General features: G+C 45.7%; 1 protein-coding gene across 2 annotated transcripts in view; it reads left to right on the plus strand.

Moving 5' to 3' along the window:
• Nucleotides 1-15706: 15706 nt before the first annotated feature.
• Nucleotides 15707-20994, plus strand: part of MTARC2 (mitochondrial amidoxime reducing component 2) — a 30633-nt gene continuing 25345 nt past the window's right edge. For both annotated transcript variants that reach the window (XM_032289304.1, XM_032289303.1), the window contains exon 1: nucleotides 15707-16211. In XM_032289304.1, coding sequence (XP_032145195.1) covers nucleotides 15961-16211 — 251 coding nt within the window. In that variant the 5' untranslated portion in view covers nucleotides 15707-15960. The remainder of the gene's footprint in view (nucleotides 16212-20994) is intronic.

Here is a 20994-nt window from a genome sequence, read left to right on the forward strand (position 1 = left end):
ATTGACCACAAGGAAGAGAAAGCTTTAGATGTAGTTATAGCCAACATGCATTCCTTGTTGCATTATTGTAATCAAAGTAGTTAGCAAGACTCCAGTAAAAACTTCAGGGCCTGACATTGTACTCTGGATTTTTGAGATGCTGAGATAGCTTTGCTGTGGATTTGCCATGGTTAAAACACAGAAAGGAGCACGTGAAGGGGTGTGTGACCCCCAAGTCGATGGGGTTGAATGTACTTTGCTATTTTGCCACACTTCCTTGGCATGATTTCTGCAGCTGCTGTAACTGTTCCCATTGGCTGCAATTTTGTTCTCATGAAGCAACCCTCTGTTGTTCACCCCAGGGGCCCAGAAACCACCTTTGAAAGCTCCATGGGTAGCAGGATGCCACCCTGCCTAACAGGAACAGTGTTGGCCTCTGACCACCTGGCTTCCAATCCTGTATCTGTGTGACCTTGGACAAGTTCTTCCACTTTGAATTTCATTTGCAAATTAGATGGCATCTACTTCAGAGGCTTATTTGGAAGGTTAACTAAGAAGTATATTAAGAGCCCAACAATCTATAGGATATTAAGTGTTCTGTCTCTGCAACTGCCCGTAGCTAAAAGTCTGCTGCCTCTGGCTGCCTCTGACCCGTGGGAGGAGAGGAAAGAGGGCTGAGAGTGGGGCGGGGTATGGGGAGAGTGCAGGGAGGGAGCCAGGCGTGGGCGAGAGCGAAAGGAGAGGAGAGACACAAACTACCTCCCCTTCCATTTGTGTTTTTCTCTTCTTCCAGCCTCATGATCTAGATCGGAGACCCAGCTTTCCCTTTGCCGGAAAGCAGGAGCTGCAGAGGACCTGGGTTGGGGGCTGGGGCTCAGGAGCGGCAGGAAAGAGGGGCCTGGAGAGGATGGAGCTGGGCCGGTTCAAGGCAGCGGGAAAGAAAGGGTTTGTGTGTAGCTTTTGGTCTCTCCCAGCCACCCCAACAAGGAAGGACTCCATTTTTGCCCTGAACTCACTTCTCCTTCTGGTCTGCCTATGGCCTTGTTTCTGGATACCCAAACTCAACTTACCTGTAACAGGGGATGGAGGAAGTCCTGTCAGCTTCACAAGGCACAACAGTGCACAGAACAAACAGGGAGTGTGAGGATCAATGAGAAAACCCCTGGGCCCTCATTGATCTTCACACAGCTGGTGCACAGGGATCCCTGTCACTGCTCATTGCAAACACGATGGCAACATACTTACTAGTAGCGATTATGACAGCCTGGAAGGCAAATATGCACTGTCCTTTATCTCCCAAAGGGTCTCTTCATTTGTGTATTTATTCACTTATTCAACAAACACAGTTGAGCCCCTGCTATGTGCTGGCCTCATGCTAGCTGCTGGGCCTGCTCTAACGGGAGGTGTTAGAAGGGACAGAGCCCTTATGGCTGTTGGTCCTAGTGTCAGACTCTCTGTTAAGGGTTGGAGTTTAGCGTACTGGGTGATGACTAGCGGAGTGACTTGATCAATCCCCCAGGAGAAGGAAGCAGGAAATGGACAGGGGGAGAAGTTGAGCCACAGTGCAGACCCAGCAAAGGCCTCAGCCCACCACACTAGGAGCTTGGAAACTAGAATGGCCCTTCAGGGTTGACCTGACTTGCAATGGGACGGCCAGGCCATTATGTTAGGAAGAAGGGGCCTCAGAGAGCCAGAGTCACACCATTTTAAAATCAACTCCGTCTGCCGGGTGCAGTGGCTCCCGCCTCTAATCCCAGCACTTTGGGAGGCCAAGGCGGGTGGATCACCTGAGGTCAGGAGTTCAAGACCAGCCTGGCCAACATGGTGAAACCCTTTCTCTACTAAAAATACCAAAATTAGCTGGGTGTGATGGTGGGTGCCTGTAATTCCAGCTACTCGGGAGGCTAGGCAGGAGAAGTGCTTGAACCCGGGAGGCGGAGGTTGCAGTGAGCTGAGATCATGCCATAGCACTCCAGCCTGGGCAACAATAGGAAAACCCATCTAAAAAAAAAAAAAATTAACTCTGTCTTAAAGCTAGCAAGACACATTCCTTGCCAGTCATGACCCCTCCTAAGATGTTTACAGCTAAGAAAGTAGCTTGATAATGCCTTCAAGGACAAAGTCCTACAACAGAAAGTCCAGATGTCCCAATACCCGTAATAATATAGGCTTTCAAGATAATTATAGTTAGACTTTAATATATTCACACACTAAAATGTTAGGGATAGTTTTCTTGAAATCAATACAATAATAAAACTTCTCAGGCTGTCAGCCGCCGTGCATGTAGGCACAGCTCAGCTTCGTGTTGACAGAGGGAAGGCCCTCACATAAGAAAAACTTAAAAACATTCCTTTGCTTGCTTTCCGAGGACACCCTACTCTGTAATGGAGTCATTTCAATAAACTCACCTCTTCGACTGCATTCCACAACTTGCCTTGAATTCCTTCCTGCACGAAATCCAAGACCCCTTTTTCCAGTAACAATTATACCCCACGTCGATCAGCTGGTGGATGCGCTGCCCTGGGACAGAGACACCTTCAGGCCAGGCAGCTCTGGGTTGCTGCGGCAATCCTTGAACCGGCCCTGTGCTGAAAAGCCGTCTGCTGACAACACTCCCAGCAAGCGGCAGAGTCCTTGCTTGAAGGCGGATCTGGGTGGCACACTGCTACCACGCTGGCTCTGTGGAATCTGACTCCACAACTCACCATGTGGCCATCTTTGGCTCTTTTTCTTTTTTTTAAAAAAAGTTTAACTCGTGTGTGTGTGTGTGTGTGTGTAGCTATAGTTTGTTCATTTTTATTTGCTGTACATTCATTTGCTGTATAAATACACCACATTTTTTCTACCTATTGTGCTGTTGATGGACATTGGGGCTGGTTTTGCCTATAACCAATAATGCCTCCCAAAATATTCTTGTGTGTGTCTCAGTTTTCTAGACTACTCTTTAATATTACTGGAAACCAGGCGTCTGTTTTTATAAGGACTGCTGTTATCCTTGCCAAAGACTCCTCCTTTTAGTCATTGCTTCCTCAGGACTTTAGAATATTGCAAAAATGAAAGCGGTTCACGTGGCCCAAAGAAATCTGGAAAACATTGATGATTTCATTGTGGCCGCCTTGGAGGCCAGATTGTTTCTGTCTTGTTTACCATTAGATCCTCAGTCCCTACCAGACATAGTTGGTTCCATGAATGAATTATGGAAGTGGGCTTTGTAGCATGTCAAGACAACTAAAACAGTAAACCTTTCCTAAAGTTTCTATAGGTCAGACATGTATTTCCTTACCATAATATTCTCTCCTAATTAACCCACTGTCTTTATTATACCATATGCTCGACAGGGCCACGATAAAGTGAGGCAGAGTGGGGAATTTTTGATGCTTCTAATCTGAGTTCTTATTGGTTTTTGGAATTTTTTTATTAGTCATCCTAATAATTGGCTAGGAACATTCCAAGCTGTAGACTTGGGCTCCCCATATGACACTTGAAATCCGCATGGCCTTCCTCAAGGAGTATCAAAATCTAAAGGTACACCCTTTCCTATATATGTGATTAGGGAACGTTGGTCCTTTTTGCATTATTCTCAAATATTAAAACAAATTGTAAAACCTCTGAACGGGAAGAGAACCTCTAGAAGCTGTACATTTAGATTAGGTAAACTGTAGGATATGGGAGAAAACATTTGTCATCGTGATGGCTTTTAATTAGAGGAACTAATTGGGTGGAAGATAGACCTTTAGGTCTCAAAAAATAATTATTCATGCAGCAAAAGGGGAACAAGACCTAAATGAGGCACATGTACAGATTCTTTCTTCTTTTAACTGGGTATCTAGCATAGATCACGCCAAGTCTAATTGGGCATTTCCTTTTAAAACTTCTCTTAATATGTGCCCTGGTACCAGGGTGAGCTCCCCATTCAAAATACGCTTTTTGGTCTTTTTCAACAAGAAGGATAGAATCTTTCTCTTGACTCCACACCAAAAATTATTTTTCCTCCCTTTGAATCTCTACATCACTAGATTCCAACCTCCCAAATGACTTTCATTGCTTTCCACCTTGTATTATATTTATTTATTTATACATTTATGTATGTATATTTTTATATACACTTGGTTCTAAGATTCTAGGGAGAAAAATACACCAAATTTGTTTTGCAAACTTAAGAGTCTTGCATATAACAGGTGCTCAGTCTGAATTCATATGTATCAATATTACAGCTTCTGGTGAGCAAACAACACTAAAAGAGATAATCGTGGGCAAGATGCTGATGAGGCTGGGTGGGGCGAGTATTACTAAACCTCTTGGTTCCCTATTTTCATTACTGAGAGACGAAGAAAGACAGTTTCTTTTCTTCTTCTCCTTCTTCTACTTTTTCCTCTTTTTTGAGACAGAGTCTTGCTCTGTCGCCCAAGCTGGAGTGCAGTGGTGCCATCTTGGCTCCTTGCAACCTCCGCCTCCCGGGTTCAAATGATTCAGTGGTTTCAGCTTCCGTAGTAGCTGGGATTGCAGGCGTGTGCCACTACGCCCAGCTAAATTTTATATTTTTAGTAGAGATGGGTTTCACTATGTTGGCCAGGCTGGTCTCAAACTCCTGGCCTCAAGTGATCCACCTGCCTTGGCCTACCAATGTGCTGAGGTGACAGGCATGAACCACCAGGCCTGGCCAAGAAAAACATTCTCACACTGTCAAAGGCTCAAGTGATTTGCTGAAAGGAAAAGAATTTATTTGAAGTTTTGTATTTGTCTTTTACATACACATACACGTACATACACACATGCACAGACACACACACATGTATATATGTTTTTTATTCTTTCATAAAGAAAAACTGTTTATATGGTAACAAATGTGGCTTTTGGTTATAAAGACATGTTCTTCACCCAAGAGCATTTATTCTCCTTTGTTAGAAGTTTTAATGTAAAATCAGCCAAGATTCCTTTCGTTAAAACCAACAGGAGTTTTAGCACATCTTTCAGATGAATTAGTTTCCTGTTGTGTTTCACAGGCCAATCAAAGATAGGCTGGGATGGTCTCAAATTGACCCTCTACCTGCAGTGTCTGCTCTGTGCTTACAAAGATTGAACTTCTGTATTCTCATTCCACATCCATGAACATACACAACTCCAGCTGCTGTTGAATAATGAGCTCTGATAAATGTAAACTTACTAGTACATTGATGGAATTTCTATGGCAGGATGTATTGAGTCCATTTTTTATAAATTAGTTGACAATACAGTATTCTGTTTCACTGTACCCTTTGAAGGCAACATGAAAAGAGGGCAGTTCTACAGAAAAGCCCCCCCACCCCCACATTTCCTCAACTCTACACACTTAGAAAAGGCATTGTCTTCGCCATTGCTGTTCATTCTCTGAGGCTTGGATTCAAAGAGACCTCAGAAGTCTTACAGGAGAGAGACAAATTGCCGGCCTATACTCTTTGCCCCTTCAACACTTGACATGTACTAAATGTTCTCAGGCTGCTTCTCCATCTTTTAAATACAAACACATAATCCTTAAACTGATGAGGATAAGAGATTGGCAAATCTGCTCCGTGCTACTGACTGCCCTGTTCCTCCCCATTTTTCTCACCATGGCTTGGGATAAATTATCCAGTGTCCTGAGGGTTATTGCCAGGTGTCTCTGCAGAGGCCCTTTGCAAATATCAATTCATGCCCTCCTCTCCTTGATGACAGTTTCATCTAAGACCATTTAAGCAATCTCTTAAATTGTTTGTGTTAAGAAAGAGGGAATTTCAATATTGATGGAGGGAATTTAAAATGGTACAGTCACTGTAGAAAATAATTTGGTAGTTCTTCAAAAAGTCAAACACAGAATTAGCACAGGACCCAATGAATCCACTCCAGTATATACCCATGAGTATTGAAAATATGTTATCTTACAAGAATTAGCCAGGTGTGGTGGTGTGTGCCTATAGACCTAGTTACTCAGGAGGCTAAGGTAGGAGGATTGCTTGAGCCCAGGAGTTCAAGGCTGCAGTGAGCTGTGATGGCATCATTGCACTCCAGCCTGGGCAACAGAACAAGGCCTGACTCAAAAAAAAAAAAGAAAGAAAGAAAGAAAGAAAGAATAAATGATATACATGAGTATTCATATTAGTAATATTAATAATAGCCAAAACGAAGTCCATCAACTGATGACTAGATAAACAAAATGTGGTCTAGTCATACAATGAAATATTATTCAGCTATAAAAAGGAATGTACTGTTATATGCTACAACATATAATAAGGGAGCCAGGTGAGGTCACTCATGCCTGTAATCCAGTACTTTGGGAGGCTGAGGTGGGTGGATCACAAGGACAGGAGTTTGAGACCAGCCTGGCCAAGACGATGAAAACCCGTCTCTACTAAAAATACAAAAAAATTAGCCAGGCGCAATGGTGGGCGCCTGTAATCCCAGCTACTTGGGAGGCTGAGGTAGGAGAATCACTTGAACCTGGGAGGCAGAGGTTGCAGTGAGCCGAGATCATACCACTGCACTCTAGCCTGGGTGACAGAGCAAGATTCCATCTCAAAAAATATATATATATATATATTTTTTATTTTATATATTTATATATGATATTATATATAATGTATATATAACACATGTTTTATATATGTATATATAATATATAAATATATATGTGTAAATATTATATATGTGTAAATATATGAATATATATTTTATATACATTACATGTGTGTATATATATACACATATATATAAAACAGGAATGTTACATGTTGTATGTTCAGGGATGAACCCTGAAAACATTATGCTAAATAAAAGAAGTCAAACACAAAAAGCCACATATTGTATCATTCCATTTGTATGAAATGTCCAGAATAGGCAAATCCTTAGCCACAGAAAGCAAATTAGTGGTTGCCAGAGGACAAGGAGAGGACAGCTGGGACTAACTGCTAATAGGTATGAGGTTTCTTTTTGTGGTGACAGAAATGTTCTATATAGAAGTGAAGGTGAATATCCTAAAAACCAACGGATTGCTGATATGGTTTCGTTGTGTCCCTACCCAAATCTCATCTTGAACTGTAGCTCCCCAAATTCCCATGTGTTGTGGGAGGGACTCGGTGGGAGATAATTGAATCATGGCACCAGTTTCCCCCATACCATTCTCGTGGTAGTGAATAAGTATCACAAGATCTGATAGTTTTATAGGGGGTTTCCCCTTTCACTTGGCTCTCATTCTCTCTTGCCCACTGCCATGTTTGTGAGGCCTCCCCAGCCACGTGGAACTATGAGTCAGTCCATCAATCCTCTTTTTCTTTATAAATTACCCAGTCTAGAGTATATCTTTCTCAGCATCAAGAAAACAGACTAATACAATTGTACTCTTTAAAATGGTGCATTTTATGTTTTGTGAGTTATATCTCAATTTAAAAAATACCATGACAATGGTTACAACCCACAGGCTGTAGAGTAGATCATATGTCATTATTTTCTGGTCATACTTAGGAAAGATGTTAAAGACTGTCACAGAATAAATGAATGAACAAATAAATCAATAGATGATGAATCGATGAATAAGTAGAGTGAAAGGGAGTCTGGGAAACAGAGGTCTTTTGTGGCTAACCATGGGTGAGGAGACACTTTGTATAATTTTTTCTTGGGCAAGTAGTAGAACATGGAGAGTTTAGAAGGAAACGTTAGGAGGCCTGTACTTTGCAGGGGCCTTGTTTGGGAAAGGATGTCCCCAAGTAAGGAGATTCTCTTCCCCTCCCAGACCACTGTATCCTGCCATAGCCTTCTTCCTTCACTCTGAGTGGGGCACGTGCTGCCAAGATGAAAAGCAAATCTCCCTACAGCAGCCAAAGAAAACAAACGCAGAAAAATAGCAACTGAAAACTGGGAGAGGAAATAGGATTCTGCATCCTGGCTGATAACATCCGCAAAATCAAAGCCACAAAGACACACAGTCTTGGCCACTGATGGAGCTTAGGGGCCATCCAGGGCAGGGACGACCAGCGGTGAGAAGGTCCTCCGACCCTCAGTGTCATCAGCCCAAGCCCCCATAATTTTGTAACTAATATTGAAGGAATAACAGGGCCCTTCCTATATACAAGTTAAGGCCCAACAGATGCCTTAGACAATTTATTTATTTAGTAAATATAAACTGAGATTTACTGGGCCTGAGATACACAGGGAGAAGCACAAGTCCCAGCCAAGGAAGGACACCTTACAGTTAGGAAGTTTCCTAGGACTGATCTCTCAACTTCTTTCTTCTGGCCTGTCCCTTCCTCTCGCCACATATCCCTGGCACCCTGTCTTTCTCCAGGGCTTCCCCACCCCTCCTAAAAAGGAAAGTGTGAGGAAGCGGCCAAGGCAGGGGAACTGCCCCTCTGGCTGGGTGGGCGCTCCTGGGCCAGACGAGGAGCTCTGAGCGGCTGGGCAGGAGCCCAGCCCTTCGGACATGGGATTGCTGTGAGGACCGAAGAGCCTTCTGTCTCCGGCAGCGTTTTACAGACTGCAGAGTGTTTTTCAAATAGCAGGGAAAATAGAAAAGTGTGGCATTGCTTCTGCCACAATTTTCCAGGACTTCTGAGGTTTCAAGTACAGTATTCCACCTATTTCAAAATACTCTTAGTCCCGACTCTTCACTGAGTTGGGTCACAGGGAGTTGTTTAGGACTTACTCACCAGAAAGGAAAGGAGGGTTTCCTTTCACTTCCCGTTAGAACGACGCCAAACACTTCCTCCCCACCCTTCCCTTCCAAACCCTGGTCACAGCGCCCCCTCGTGTAAATCCGGAGCAACTGCCCGGGAAATCCCCCATCTACCCCGGGCCAAAGTCAAAGGCTGAGGGAGGGGGTCCGGTTGAACTCTGGGTGGGCGGGAACTGGGGATCCTATTGGGCGGTGATGCCTACAAGGGACAGGCTCCAGTCAGGTCCCCTTGCTTCTCCTTATGCTGAATATAGACCTCATATTGTCAGATATTTTGGTTTTAAAAGACAAGCTAGAAACTTCTCTTTTAAAACAACTGTGTAAGCCAAATAAAACAAGCCATGGGCCAGGCTGTGGGGGGCGGCAAACTGTCAGGAAGCTTTGATTTCTTGTGGAAAAGATGAAACATTGATGATAGTTAATCCCAACACATTGACAAGGAACGGTCCTGGTAACAGAAGATATCTTAGATGATATATAAAAATCACAACTGTGAACATATTTGACAAGGAGAAAAAAAGAGCAAACATACTTTACATACTTGCTTCTGAGTTTTCCCATCTATATTTGGTGGCTATATACTGATTTTCTTAACATCCTCTGTTAACCAGAATAAAACCAGGATGTTTCAGTAAAAATTATGGGAAAAAATCGAAATAGAAAAGGAAATTCCCATTGATTTTTTTCTCCACTATTTGGAAATGAAATCAATTTTCCTAAAGGTACGTATTTGCCAACTTTCAGAATACCGATGTCTGTGAAGGGTTTCTGGAGCGTTCTAGGGTAGAAATTCATACTTCTTCAGACAACAGGCAAAGCCTGTGCAATTTGGCCTCATCCTGACTGTCAGCCTTACCTCCTGTCATTCCCTTTGCTGCTCCGATCATCATCCCAAACTATTTTCCTTGAAGAACATTTAGATTTTTTTTTCAGAAAATTGTATTTCTCGTTGATTAGTTGCTTTTACTCTGTTTTCCATTTTTGAAGCTCCTATGCATTCTTCAAATCCCAGTTTACATGTTACCTCCCAGGAACCTTCAAGCAGAGTAATCTCTCCAGCCCCCGCCTGCACTTTCAAAGCTCTAAGCCTGTATCCTTAGGAAAACAATTATTATTTGGCTTATAATTATTTGATTACACACCTTTTGACATTGGGAATCTGCCCAAAGCTGTATTGTTCACTGATGGGCCATAAAACTTAAAAAATATCTAGTAGATTGTAAGCTGATAAGGAATATTTCCTGTCTATTCTGCTCACCCAGAGCCTAGTACACCAGCAGACTCATTGTATCATATTTTAAAATAATTTTATTTTTAAATTTTTTGAATAAGTAATACTTTTCAGGGTTCAAAATACAGAAGACAGAAGTATACAAGTGAAAAATTTCCATTCCTCCCACGTTTCCAGCCACCCAGTATCTCTTCTTATTGGTACACAATGTTACTCCCTTATGTGGAATGAAGGCCACGTTCTTCTGCACGCAGTATAATTTTTTCTACCATCTGTGCTTATTTACCTTCCTAGGACTCTCCTCTCTCCTGGCCTTTGCTCCTTACTTTCCAGCCAGGATTGAAGTAGCTGTTTCCTGATGTGTGACCTTAGCAATTTACTGGCTTCTGGAGATCAGACACTCTATCTTCCTCTATCATTATTAAAGACTACATACTAACATCTAGCATATAGCAGGGCGTGAATGATAGTTACTCACCCAGTCTTGGAACCAAAGACCACAGAAGCCCACTTGGTGTTGTACTTTACAGTGGCTGAGCTGGTACCTAAGCTGCAAGACAAAATCCTGTTTACTCTTCCCTCTGCTTGAAGGAGTCTCTCCTTGCAGCCACCACTGCTGGGAATGTGCTGGGCCACACCTGAAGCCAGCATGTTTCAGAGTCTCACCCAAGTTGAGACTTGGTTCCTAGTGCTTTATTTAGTTCACTTGATGAGGACATGTTTTCCTGGATGGTCTTGATGCTTGTGGATGTTTGCCAGTGTCTGGGCATTGAAGAGTTAGGTATCTATTGTAGTCTTCATAGTCTGGGCTTGTTTGTACCCATCCTAGGAAAGCTTTCCAGGTTTTCAAAGGGAATTGGGTATTGTAATCTAGGGTTACAACCTAGTATATGCTGTGTAGTATATTCACAACATATACTACCTGGATACCACTGCTGATTATTCAGAGCTCTAGGGCTCTTTAGTCAGTAGGTGATGAATCCTGCCGGGACTGAGTCCCTCCCTTCAAGGCAGCAGGTTCTCTTCTGGCCCAGAGTATGTTTGGAAATGTCATCTAGGACCTAAGGCCTGGAGTGGGGGCTTCACAACCTCTGCCTGGTATCCTATCCTCCTGTGACTTGAGCTGGTAACCACGTTGCAAGACGAAGTCCTCTTTACTCTCCTTTTCCACTCCGCAAGTAAGAAGTCTCTTTCACAGCTGTGAGCTGTGCTGCCCAGGGTGAGGAGAAGGGTGGATCAACAACTCCCTTAGATGTCCTGGCTGGTGTCTCACTAGGTTGCATGCCTCCCAGGTCCACTGGCTCTGAGCCCAGCACAGCAGCAGGACTTGCTTAGAAGCTGCAGTCCCTGTGGCTTACATTGCCTTTCAACTTTGTTTAGGACCCCAGAGTCCTTTAGCCTGTGGAGGCAAGGCTTGCTCAAACTCAAGTTTTGACTGCTGGATGGGTGATTCCCTCTAGTGCTGGTCTGAGTGCTCCCTCTGTGGGTGTCAGCTGAGTTCTGCCCTGAATTGCTTTCTGCCGTGATAGGGAAGCACTGGGTGCCAATGCGAAGTTCCACAATGGCCATGCTCTCCCTCTCCCAAGAGCACAGATTCTCTCTTGGCACCAATCTCTTGGCCAGGAGATTGGGGAGGGGTGGTGGTGGCAATTTGAGACTATCTTTCCTACCCTCTTCTGTGTCTTTTTCAGTGATATGAAGTTAAAACCAGGTACTTTGCTCACCTGATTTTTAGTTCTTATAAAGGTGCTTTGTAATATAGATAGTTGTTAAATTGGTATTCCCACATGGAGGATGATCAGCGGAGGCTTCCAATCAGCCACCTTGCTCTGTCCCCACCACTTGGTTTATGTATTCAAGGGAAAGCAGGTGAGAGCTCTGATGCCATCTTCCTTTCAAAGCTCAACGTGTTGACTATCAAACTTAAGTTTGTAAACTGGTGCTTTGAGCCCTGGTCATGTGGCTGGCTTTTCATAGTCAGTAAGGCACTTTGACTTCCTAGCTATGGTTCTTCTACTATATGTATGCTTAATAGCCATTCCAACTCCTGAGTTTAAGTGGCTCTTCTGCCTCAGCATCCAGAGTAACTAGTACAAGTATGAACCACCATGCCTGAATCGTTCTTTTTTTTTTCTTTGTCTTAAATTTTTTTGTAGAAACAGGGTCTCATTATGTTGCCTAGGCTGGTCTTGAACTCCAGGGCTCAAGTGATCCTTCTGCCTCAGTCTCCCAAAGCACTAGGATTACAGGTGTGTGCCACCGGGCCTGGCCTAAGGGGACCTTTGATTAATGCTTGGCTTGCATCGAACTGGGATGTAAGTGAGAAATAAACTTTTATTTTGTTAGGTCATTGAGATGTTGAGGTTTTTACAACATTTTAGCCTAGCCTGAGTCAAAAGATCTGCTTTGGGAGTTGAAGGTTGACCATCCTCACAGCCTGACAATCTGCTGTGCCCATCTCCCCAGGAAAGACAGGCTGCTGCACGGCCCGGATGATTACCTCCACAGCTGCTGGTACTCACCTTCCTGAAGAAGGCCTGGCTGGGCAAGGCGGTATTTGGGTTTTAGGCTTCTTTTTTCCTCTGCTTCCTTGGCTGATATTTTAATTGATAGAGTTGTCTTATTCACTAGACAGAGAGATTCTTCCTAACCCGAGGTTGCCAAAATACGACAAACTTGGGGAAAAAGTTACGACTCTGGAAGGCATGATAAAAGGGTAATTTTCTTAATTTACAAAAGGATCTTATAAGTCAACAAGAAAAATATAGATAAGTTGATTCAAATCAAAGGGGAAAAAAGAAATACAAATAGCAGATTAGACTAATGAATCCTCAACCTCTGATATGGTTTGGATTTGTGTCCTTACTCAATCTTATGTTCAGTTGTCATCCTCAGTGTTGGAGTTGGGGCCTGGTAGGAGGTGATTGGATCATGGGGGCATTTCTCATGGTTTAATACCATTCCCCTTGGTGCTGTCATCATGAGAGCGAGTTCTGGCTGTTTAAAAGCATGTGGAACCTCCCCCGTCTCTCTGGGTCCTGCTTCTCCCTTTGCTCCAGCTTTGCTTTCCACCATGAGTAAAAGCTCCCTGAGGTCTCCCAGAAGCAGAATCCACCATTCTTCCTGCACAGCCTGCAGATCCATGAGCCAATTATACCTTTTCTCTTTACAAATAACTTAGTTTCAGGTATTTCATTATAGCAGTGCAAGGACGGACTAATACAACCTCTCATTACCATTCTACAAATGAAGATGCTGGGCTGAAAATATACCCATTACTGATAAGGGATTTCCCTGCTCTCCTAAAGGCACCCTCAACCTCAGCATTGGTGAAGCTGCAAACAGGGTAGCCTATGATAGGTAATGGCTGGTGAAAACAGCAAAGACTTGGCAGCACTCACCATGGTAAAGGTCCTTATTTGATTTCTATCCCCATCATTTTGCACATGAGGACTTGGAAACATGGAAAGTTCAAGTTATCCATCTATTTAGGTAACTATTTCCTCTTTGATGTCCCACAAATACCTCCCACTCACTGTACACAACAGGCTCATCAGTTGTTTCCCCAGACTGTCTTCTTCTACTGAATTCTTAATCTCTGAGAATGGTACTCCCACCCCACCCCAGACTTTGATGCCACAGAGCTGGGAGGCCCCGTGGGCTCCTCCTCTCCCTCTGGTTCAGTGTTCTGTCATCACTACCTCTTGTTAATTCTGTCCCCTGACCATCTCCCCTAACCACATCTCTCCTAACACCCATCCTTGCTGTTCTCCGAGGAGCCAGAGTGGCCTTCCTAGCACCCAAATCTAATCATGCCACACTGCTGTTCAGAATTCTGAGGTATCTTCACATTCAGTAGAGATAATATGCGTGTTGATCTGACCTCTGCCCACCTGTTCTGCCTCAGCTCCCACCACCTGCTGCATGACAGGTACATCCTAATACAGCTGGATTGCTGGTGGTTGCCCAAACCTGCCACACTCTCTCGTTCCTTCCATTTTTTTAGGCTATTGCACATGCTACTCCATTTGCCCAGAATCCTCTCCTCTACCCATCTCCAAACCCATCCTTATGTTCAAGTTTCAGTGCTAAAGCTCCCTCTTCTGAAAACAGCACTATCCTGAGACTCAGCTGCTCTTTTGCCTCGCTTCCTCTGCATCTTGACCTTGCTTCTCCTCCGGCATTATCTTCTAGACTTGCAGGGGAGGTGTCAGTCTTCTGGGGAGTCGGTGAACTGGATGGAATGGAAGCTTCTTCTAAACGTTTAATTCCCAGCGCCAATCTAGCACAAAGCCTGGTGAATGATTAACAACTATGTGGTGAAGGAAACAGACGATTAATCAATAAGACATTTGCCCTGTCTGGGAGCTCACCTACAGTCAGGCAATGATGGCTTTACAAGCCCCTCACTGCGACAGCAGGCTTGTGGGCAGGAAGGTCTCTGACCCTCCTCTGGAGTCGGGAGAAGCAAAGAGGGTCAGTTCCAAGTGTATGCACATCACATTCACCACACAATGCTTAAAAAACAAATCCCTTAGTCTCAGCTGCCAAGCATGATGTAAATGTATGGGGACTGAGGGACTAATTCTGCTGGCCTGAAGTTTTTTTCTGGGTGGGGAGAGATTCAGGCCCTGTTTTGTCTTTCACTTTTCACAAGGAACAGCCAAAGGGCGCCTGGCTCCTCTGGTTCTCCATCCCTCCCAGAGTCTCTTCCCACACTCTGGAGTGGGCCTCTTCCCCAGGGGGTGGCCAGGCCAGATTTGGGAGGTGGCCCAGTGGTTGGCCTCCTTAAACTTTCCTAGGACTGTGCCACAGTTTATGCGACAAACTTTTGAAAAAACAGAACAACAACAAAATCTTGAAAGACTGCAAACCTTAATTTGTGTAAGAAAATCCACTGTTAACCCAATAGCTTATTTGAATGGAGCTGTTAAATGTCAACAAAGCGGAACATTAGTTAAGGCGTGAAAACAGATTTTACTAAGTAACTACTTATAGTAGGAGAAAAAGCTGATCATTCTCCTTTGTGCAGAGGAGACTGGGCGTTTTAAAGGATGAAGGAGAGAGTAGGGCGGGGAAGCCAGCGGGGGCTCAAGTGAAAAATCACGAAGGGGTGGTCAGTATCGATGAGCGGGCAGCTGTGCCTGCAGCTAGCGGTTATGAAGCTGGGATTCTATCCTCCCACAGAGACTGGGGGACAGAGAGGCCTGTCCTCCCCATGATTGCATTTCAAAGCAATGGCTTTCAGGTCCTTGAGAAAGACGCTTCTGAGCTGTAGGCGATACATACACATCTCACAGCAGCAGAGAAACGATTCACAGTTGTAAGCCCTTTTAAGAAAATATCCTGAAAAAGGGAGGTCAGGCGCCTTACCAGCGGGTGTTGGCTAGAATAAACGGGAAATTCTCATGGCTGCCTTGAGCTTTCTCAGGAAGACATTTTACTGGGGTCGAGGTTAAGGGGCAGCGGAGGGTGGGGGACCTTGAGTCATGCTCCTATAAGTCACACTAGAGTTCCTCGTGTCTGAGTGCAGAGGCTTAGACTGAGTCTTTATGTGCAGAAAGTCTTGCAGTTCTCACAGCGGCCTGCCAGAAAAAGTGGTCCCCAAATGTTTGGGAGTTCTCCATTCTGCACCCCACCTTCACGTTCTGGGGTGCTCTGGTCGAGCGACGAAGCGCGCAGTATTAGCAGGGAAGGGGACGGCGGAGTGCGGGCGCGGAAGGTCGCGTGGCACGCCTTGCAGGGCGGGGACGAGGAGGAGTAAAGCGGCACTGACCACCCCAGAGGCCGCCCACTTCGCTCGCAGGCTTTGGGGTCCCCGGCCGCTCTCTGCCTGTCTCCCCCGTTACCGCCAGGCTTTGTCGCCGCCTTAAGGCATGCCCGCTCTCCGCGGACCGGCCCTGCCTGTAGGCGGCGCCAGGGCGAGACGGCCCGAGGCTGGGCCGACGCTGACTCCTCCCGCCCGCGAGGATCCTTAAGCGCCTCCTCGGCCTCCCAGCTCCGGTAGCGCCGGGTGTGTGCGCAGGTCCGCGGCTGCCCTCGCTCTGCCACGGGCGCCTCCGCCTCCTCCATGCAGGCCAGCCTCGGCTTCCTCGCGCAGCGCCGGCCCGGGTGGCTCGGGGTCGCCGCGCTGGCGCTGGCCGCCGTGGTGCTGGGGGCTGTCGTCTGGCGTCGCGCAGGGCCCAGGCGGCGCCGGCGGCTGCAGCAGGTGGGCACCGTGGCGAAGCTCTGGATCTACCCGGTGAAATCCTGCAAGGGGGTGGCGGTGAGCGAGGCGGAGTGCACGGCCCTGGGGCTGCGCAGCGGGAACCTGCGGGACAGGTACGGAGCGCGGGCGCGGGGCGGCGCGGAGCCTGCCCGGGATGAGGAGGGGAGGGAGGTGGGGCCCGACCTGTCCGGGAAGGAGCACAGGGGTTTGCCACCTGGGTTTCTGGGCTGACTGTTGGACCGTTGGTGGTTTGGCTGGGAAGGTCAAGCTCATGTCAGATTTATTTGTTGGAAAAGTATGTAGGGGCGATTCCTTGCCCTTCCCTAGGTGAGAGATTTCTCCTCTGTAATGGGAGGGCGTCTGAACTGTGTCTCCAAGGCTCCGTAGCTCTGAAGTTTGTGATTCTATCCTAGTTTACAAAAGAAAAATAAATGCTATTGGCACTAGAAAGCAGCAAGAAAGACGCCAAGTGTGGTTCAAGGACATTGGCTCAGGCCTTGCTGGGCCTTGTTCCTCACATTTCTCCAATCCTGGGGGTGCTGGGGAAGCCTGATACACTTTGACAAAGGATGAGCAAGTGGCATGGGGACTCGGGGGCAGGGGTGTGATACTTGCCATTAAGGGAATAGTGTCCCCTCTTCTCCCACAGGAAAAGTTGTTCACAGCCTGGAACTTTGGGACTTTTGGGTTTGACGCATAAACATTTCATACTTAAGATTATGATACTTTTTTTTTTTTGAGACAGAGTTACACTTTGTGGCCCAGGATGGAGTGCAGTGGCATGATCTCCGCTCACTGCAACCTCTGCCTCCCAGGTTCAAGCAATTCTCCTGCCTTGGCCCTAGCTGGGACTAGAGGTGCATGCCACCACACCCGGCTAATTTTTGCATTTTTAGTAGAAACGGGGTTTCACCATGTTGACCAGGCTGCTCTCGAACTCCTGACCTCAGGTGATCCACCTGTCTCGGCCTCCCAAAGTGCTGAGATTACAGGCATGAGCCACCACGCCTGGCCAAGATGCCTTCTTATCTGGCCAAGATGATGGTTTAGCTGTGGCCCTGTGTCCTAGGGGAGGGAGGTTTGCAAGTTTATCATACAAGGAGTCCTCTAGCAGAGAGCCACCTGCATCCTTGTGTTCACTCCAGGACTCGAGAATGCACTGTTTTTTGAAGACTACTGCTGTCTTAAAGAAATGTGGGCTATCAGCCAGGCGAGGTGGCTCATGCCTGTAATCACAGCACTGTGGGAGGCTGAGGCGGGCAGATCACCTGAGGTGGGAGTTCAAGACCAGCCTGACCAACATGGGAGAACCCCGTCTCTACTAAAAATACAAAATTAGCTGGGTGTGGTGGTGCATGCCTGTAACCCCAGCTACTCGGGAGGCTGAGGCAGCAGAATTGCTTGAACCCTGGAGGCGGAGGTTGCAGTGAGCTGAGATTGCACCATTGTACTCCAGCCTGGGCAACAAGAGCCAAACTCCATCTCAAGAAAGAAAAAGAAATGTGGGATTCCATAGTATTGGAAAACTTCATGAGTCTTAGGGAAGTGTTGTACACACAGACCGTATGAATCATGGTAGGATTTTCAATCTCCCACCCCAGATTTTTAATCCTGGAAGCTTCTGAGATTCCCATCCAGGACTACTGAAGCAGAATCACCAAGAGTGGGACCAACTTGCATAGAGTGTTTAATTTCCCCCTGGTGATTTTGATGCTATAACTAGAGGGTTTTATCTGAGACCATGAAGAAGAAGAGATGTTTAGAGCTTATTCAAATCTGAAGCATAAGAAAAGCCTTCCTATTGCTGGAAAGACTATAGGTTCTGTGGAGCTGGACACCTTCCAAAAAACTGGGAGAACCGAATTCTCACGATACATGTCCAAGGAAAATTAGTGTTTCCGACTAGGTTGCATTACTTCCCTCCTCACTTGAAGGATTGGTTACACGGACAGATTTCCAGGTCGAATCTGCATGTCCTCTGATCTCCTGAAGAACGATTTCTTTCCCACTTCTCTTGTCACTGCTTTGCCGTGACTATTACAACCGTGAAAGAAAATATGTGTCCTTTACTTTTTGCTCTCATTGACATCCTAAAATAAATACAACTCTGTTACCTTTTCCTTGTTTTAAACAATAAATGCCTAGGATGGGGTGGGGTGATGTGAAGCCTGGGGTGGAGGGAAAGGCCATGAAATTAATGTTAATTCAGTGTTAAAATGCAGCAGACGCTGAGTCCTGTTGCATAGATTAGCATATTTAAGCCTCATAACAATCTTGTGGGCTAGATATTATTATCACCATTTTGCAAATAAGGAAACAGTATCAGAAAGAATGAGTATCTCATCCAAGGCCAGAAAACCAATGTATACTGTGGAGATTTGAACTTAGATCTGTGTGAGCACAGCATTTATGCTGTTTGTATGAAACTGGTGCATGATATAAAAGTATAAGGATTGCACTGAGGATCAGGAGACTGGGCAAACTTTTACAAAGTTTTCTCATTTGCAAAAGAATGAGGTTGAACTTGATGGTCTCTAAAACCCCATTTTAACTAATTTTTATTTGTCAAAGGATAGCTAACAATTTGAAAGCAGGCTTGCTGGAGAGAACCGTTTAATGGCGGCTGTTCTCTCAACCTGACAATATAATAACACTACCACAAATGCTCCTGGAGTTCAGGGAAAGGTCTTATTTAATGAATTCCATTCTGAACCTGTGTCTTTGGAACTAACTGTTCAAAGAAGCTGGGATTTTCCTCTGGAAGCATTGTGGGTCTCAAATTTCTAGAGGAATGTTGTTCAAAGCTCTTAGTATACTTGTGAACACTTGGCTGGAGCACGCTAAGCGTTGAGTGTTTGAAGTCCACCTAGCAGAATGCTGGCATTGGCTGCCTGGTGCAGTTCCTGGGAGGACGTGCTTGTCCTCGCTGACCTTGGAAATCTCGGCTCTCCTTAGCAGCCATATGTGAGCTGACCAGTTATATCTGTCCAAACCCTTACTGAAGCCAGCCCTTTATTTCTTCTGCACAAATGATTAACTGTTAGAGACAGGAATCCCTTAAGTTTATTATTATCCAGGGTGTTTTCCCTGCCCAGTTCCTGCTGTTTTCTCATTCCACTGTCAGTGGTAGTGTTCTTGTTTTTCCTCACTTTCAGTCCTTCCTGCTCCCCAGGCCAGTTTGTAATTCAGAAATGAGATTTTTCTGTTGTTTTGGGCTCCACTTACCTGTTGCTGTTAGTCATTCAGAGCACTGTAGCTGTTTTGGGGAATCCGGGCTCCAGGCTTTCAGACTGATCCCTCTACCACGTACTCATGTTTTAACTGTAAATTCAAGGTGCCAGGTTTTAGTGTTGTAGACGAGGTTGGGGTTCTACACTCCAGACTTATCTCTTCTTTTGGATCTGGCAGAATAAAACTAGTTATTTATTCACGGGACATCATTTTGTGCACGAGAGGTGAAAAATACTATTGCCCAGGTTGACAGGGAAATGAGATGGTTGGGGTATGTCACAAATGACAACCTTTTAACCTGTGATTGCTGTCTTTCTCCCGTCCCCAATTGGACTTCCTGCAAGTTGCCACTTGCTTTTGCAGTGACTGATGAGTGGGAAACCTCTAGTGATCACTTCCCTCTGTTAACCCCAGCAGTGTAACTCCTGTGTTGTTATACAGTAGGCTGGAGCCACGAGCCAGGCTGTGAGACTCGGTGAAGGGCAACATTAGGAAGGGATGAATGGGAGATGAAAAGATTCAGCCCAGGGAGGGGCTGTCAGAAGTGATGTGCAAACAGGTTTGCCACTCCTGTTTGGACATGGCTCTGGTTGTGTGCAGATCTCAAAGGGAGTCTTGTCTGGGGATGGGGAATGCTGGGAGTTAAGAGTGAAGGCTTTGGTGACGTTAACCAAAGAACTCTGCACCAAGGGACAAGGCTAGAAATAGGGAATAGGGCCTAGCTCTATTAGGCATCTAAATCAGAGGATGCCTGCCTCTTTCATTTCATTTCATTCTCTGGGCAGACATCCTCTGATTTATAGAACCCAGCTCCAGGATGAGAGAGCCAGAGAACTGTGGGCATCTTGGACCAGGCAGGATGGCTCACATCTGCAATCTCAGTATTTTGAAAGGCCAAGGAGGAAGGATCAATTGAGCCAGGAGTTCCAGACCAGCTTGGGTAACACAGTGGGACTCCATCTCTACAAAAAAATTAAAAAATGAGCTGGGCTTGGTGGTATGTGCCTGTAGTCCCAGCTACTCAAGAGACCGAGGCAGGAGGATTGCTTGAACCTAGCAGTTCAAGGCTGCTATGAGCTAAGATCATGCCCCTGCACTCTAAAGCCTGGGTAATGGAGTGAGATGCTGTCTCTCTCGCTCTTGAAATTAATTAATTAAATATAAATTATCTAAATGAATGAATAACACACATATGCATATATACACTTAGAAAGGAAAAGATGGTCTCCTCAGAGGGGTGGGGACTTGCTGCTGCCCTGTGTCACCAGCTTTTTGGAAGGAGGTAGGCAAGACAGTTACTGAAATGCATTTACACTGCCACACCATCATAATGCCAGTTAGCAGGGCTAACAGCCTTTGTCTTCTGGTGTGGTGGCAGGGAAGGGACAGTTTAGCCAGCACCTGGAAAGGACTCTACCGATAAGGAGGTTGCAGATACAAGACTGCCTGCCAGGGTCAGGACAGGGGAGAGAAGGAGCTCCTTGTGCTCTGATATTGGATGTCCTCCTGAGGTCTCCTCAGGCTTTCCCTGCTGGCTTTGGCCACAGTTTGGAAAATCTCCCTGGGAGGAGCCACCCCTCCTTCTGGAAGGAGCTGTGCTTTTTATCCTCCTCACATTTGGAAAGCCTCTGGCTTTTAGGTGTTTTTCACTCATCAGTGCCTGCA

Source organism: Sapajus apella, unplaced genomic scaffold, assembly GCF_009761245.1.
Source record: "Sapajus apella isolate SASKATOON/1434 unplaced genomic scaffold, GSC_monkey_1.0 scaffold22, whole genome shotgun sequence".
NCBI classification, from domain to species: domain Eukaryota; kingdom Metazoa; phylum Chordata; class Mammalia; order Primates; family Cebidae; genus Sapajus; species Sapajus apella.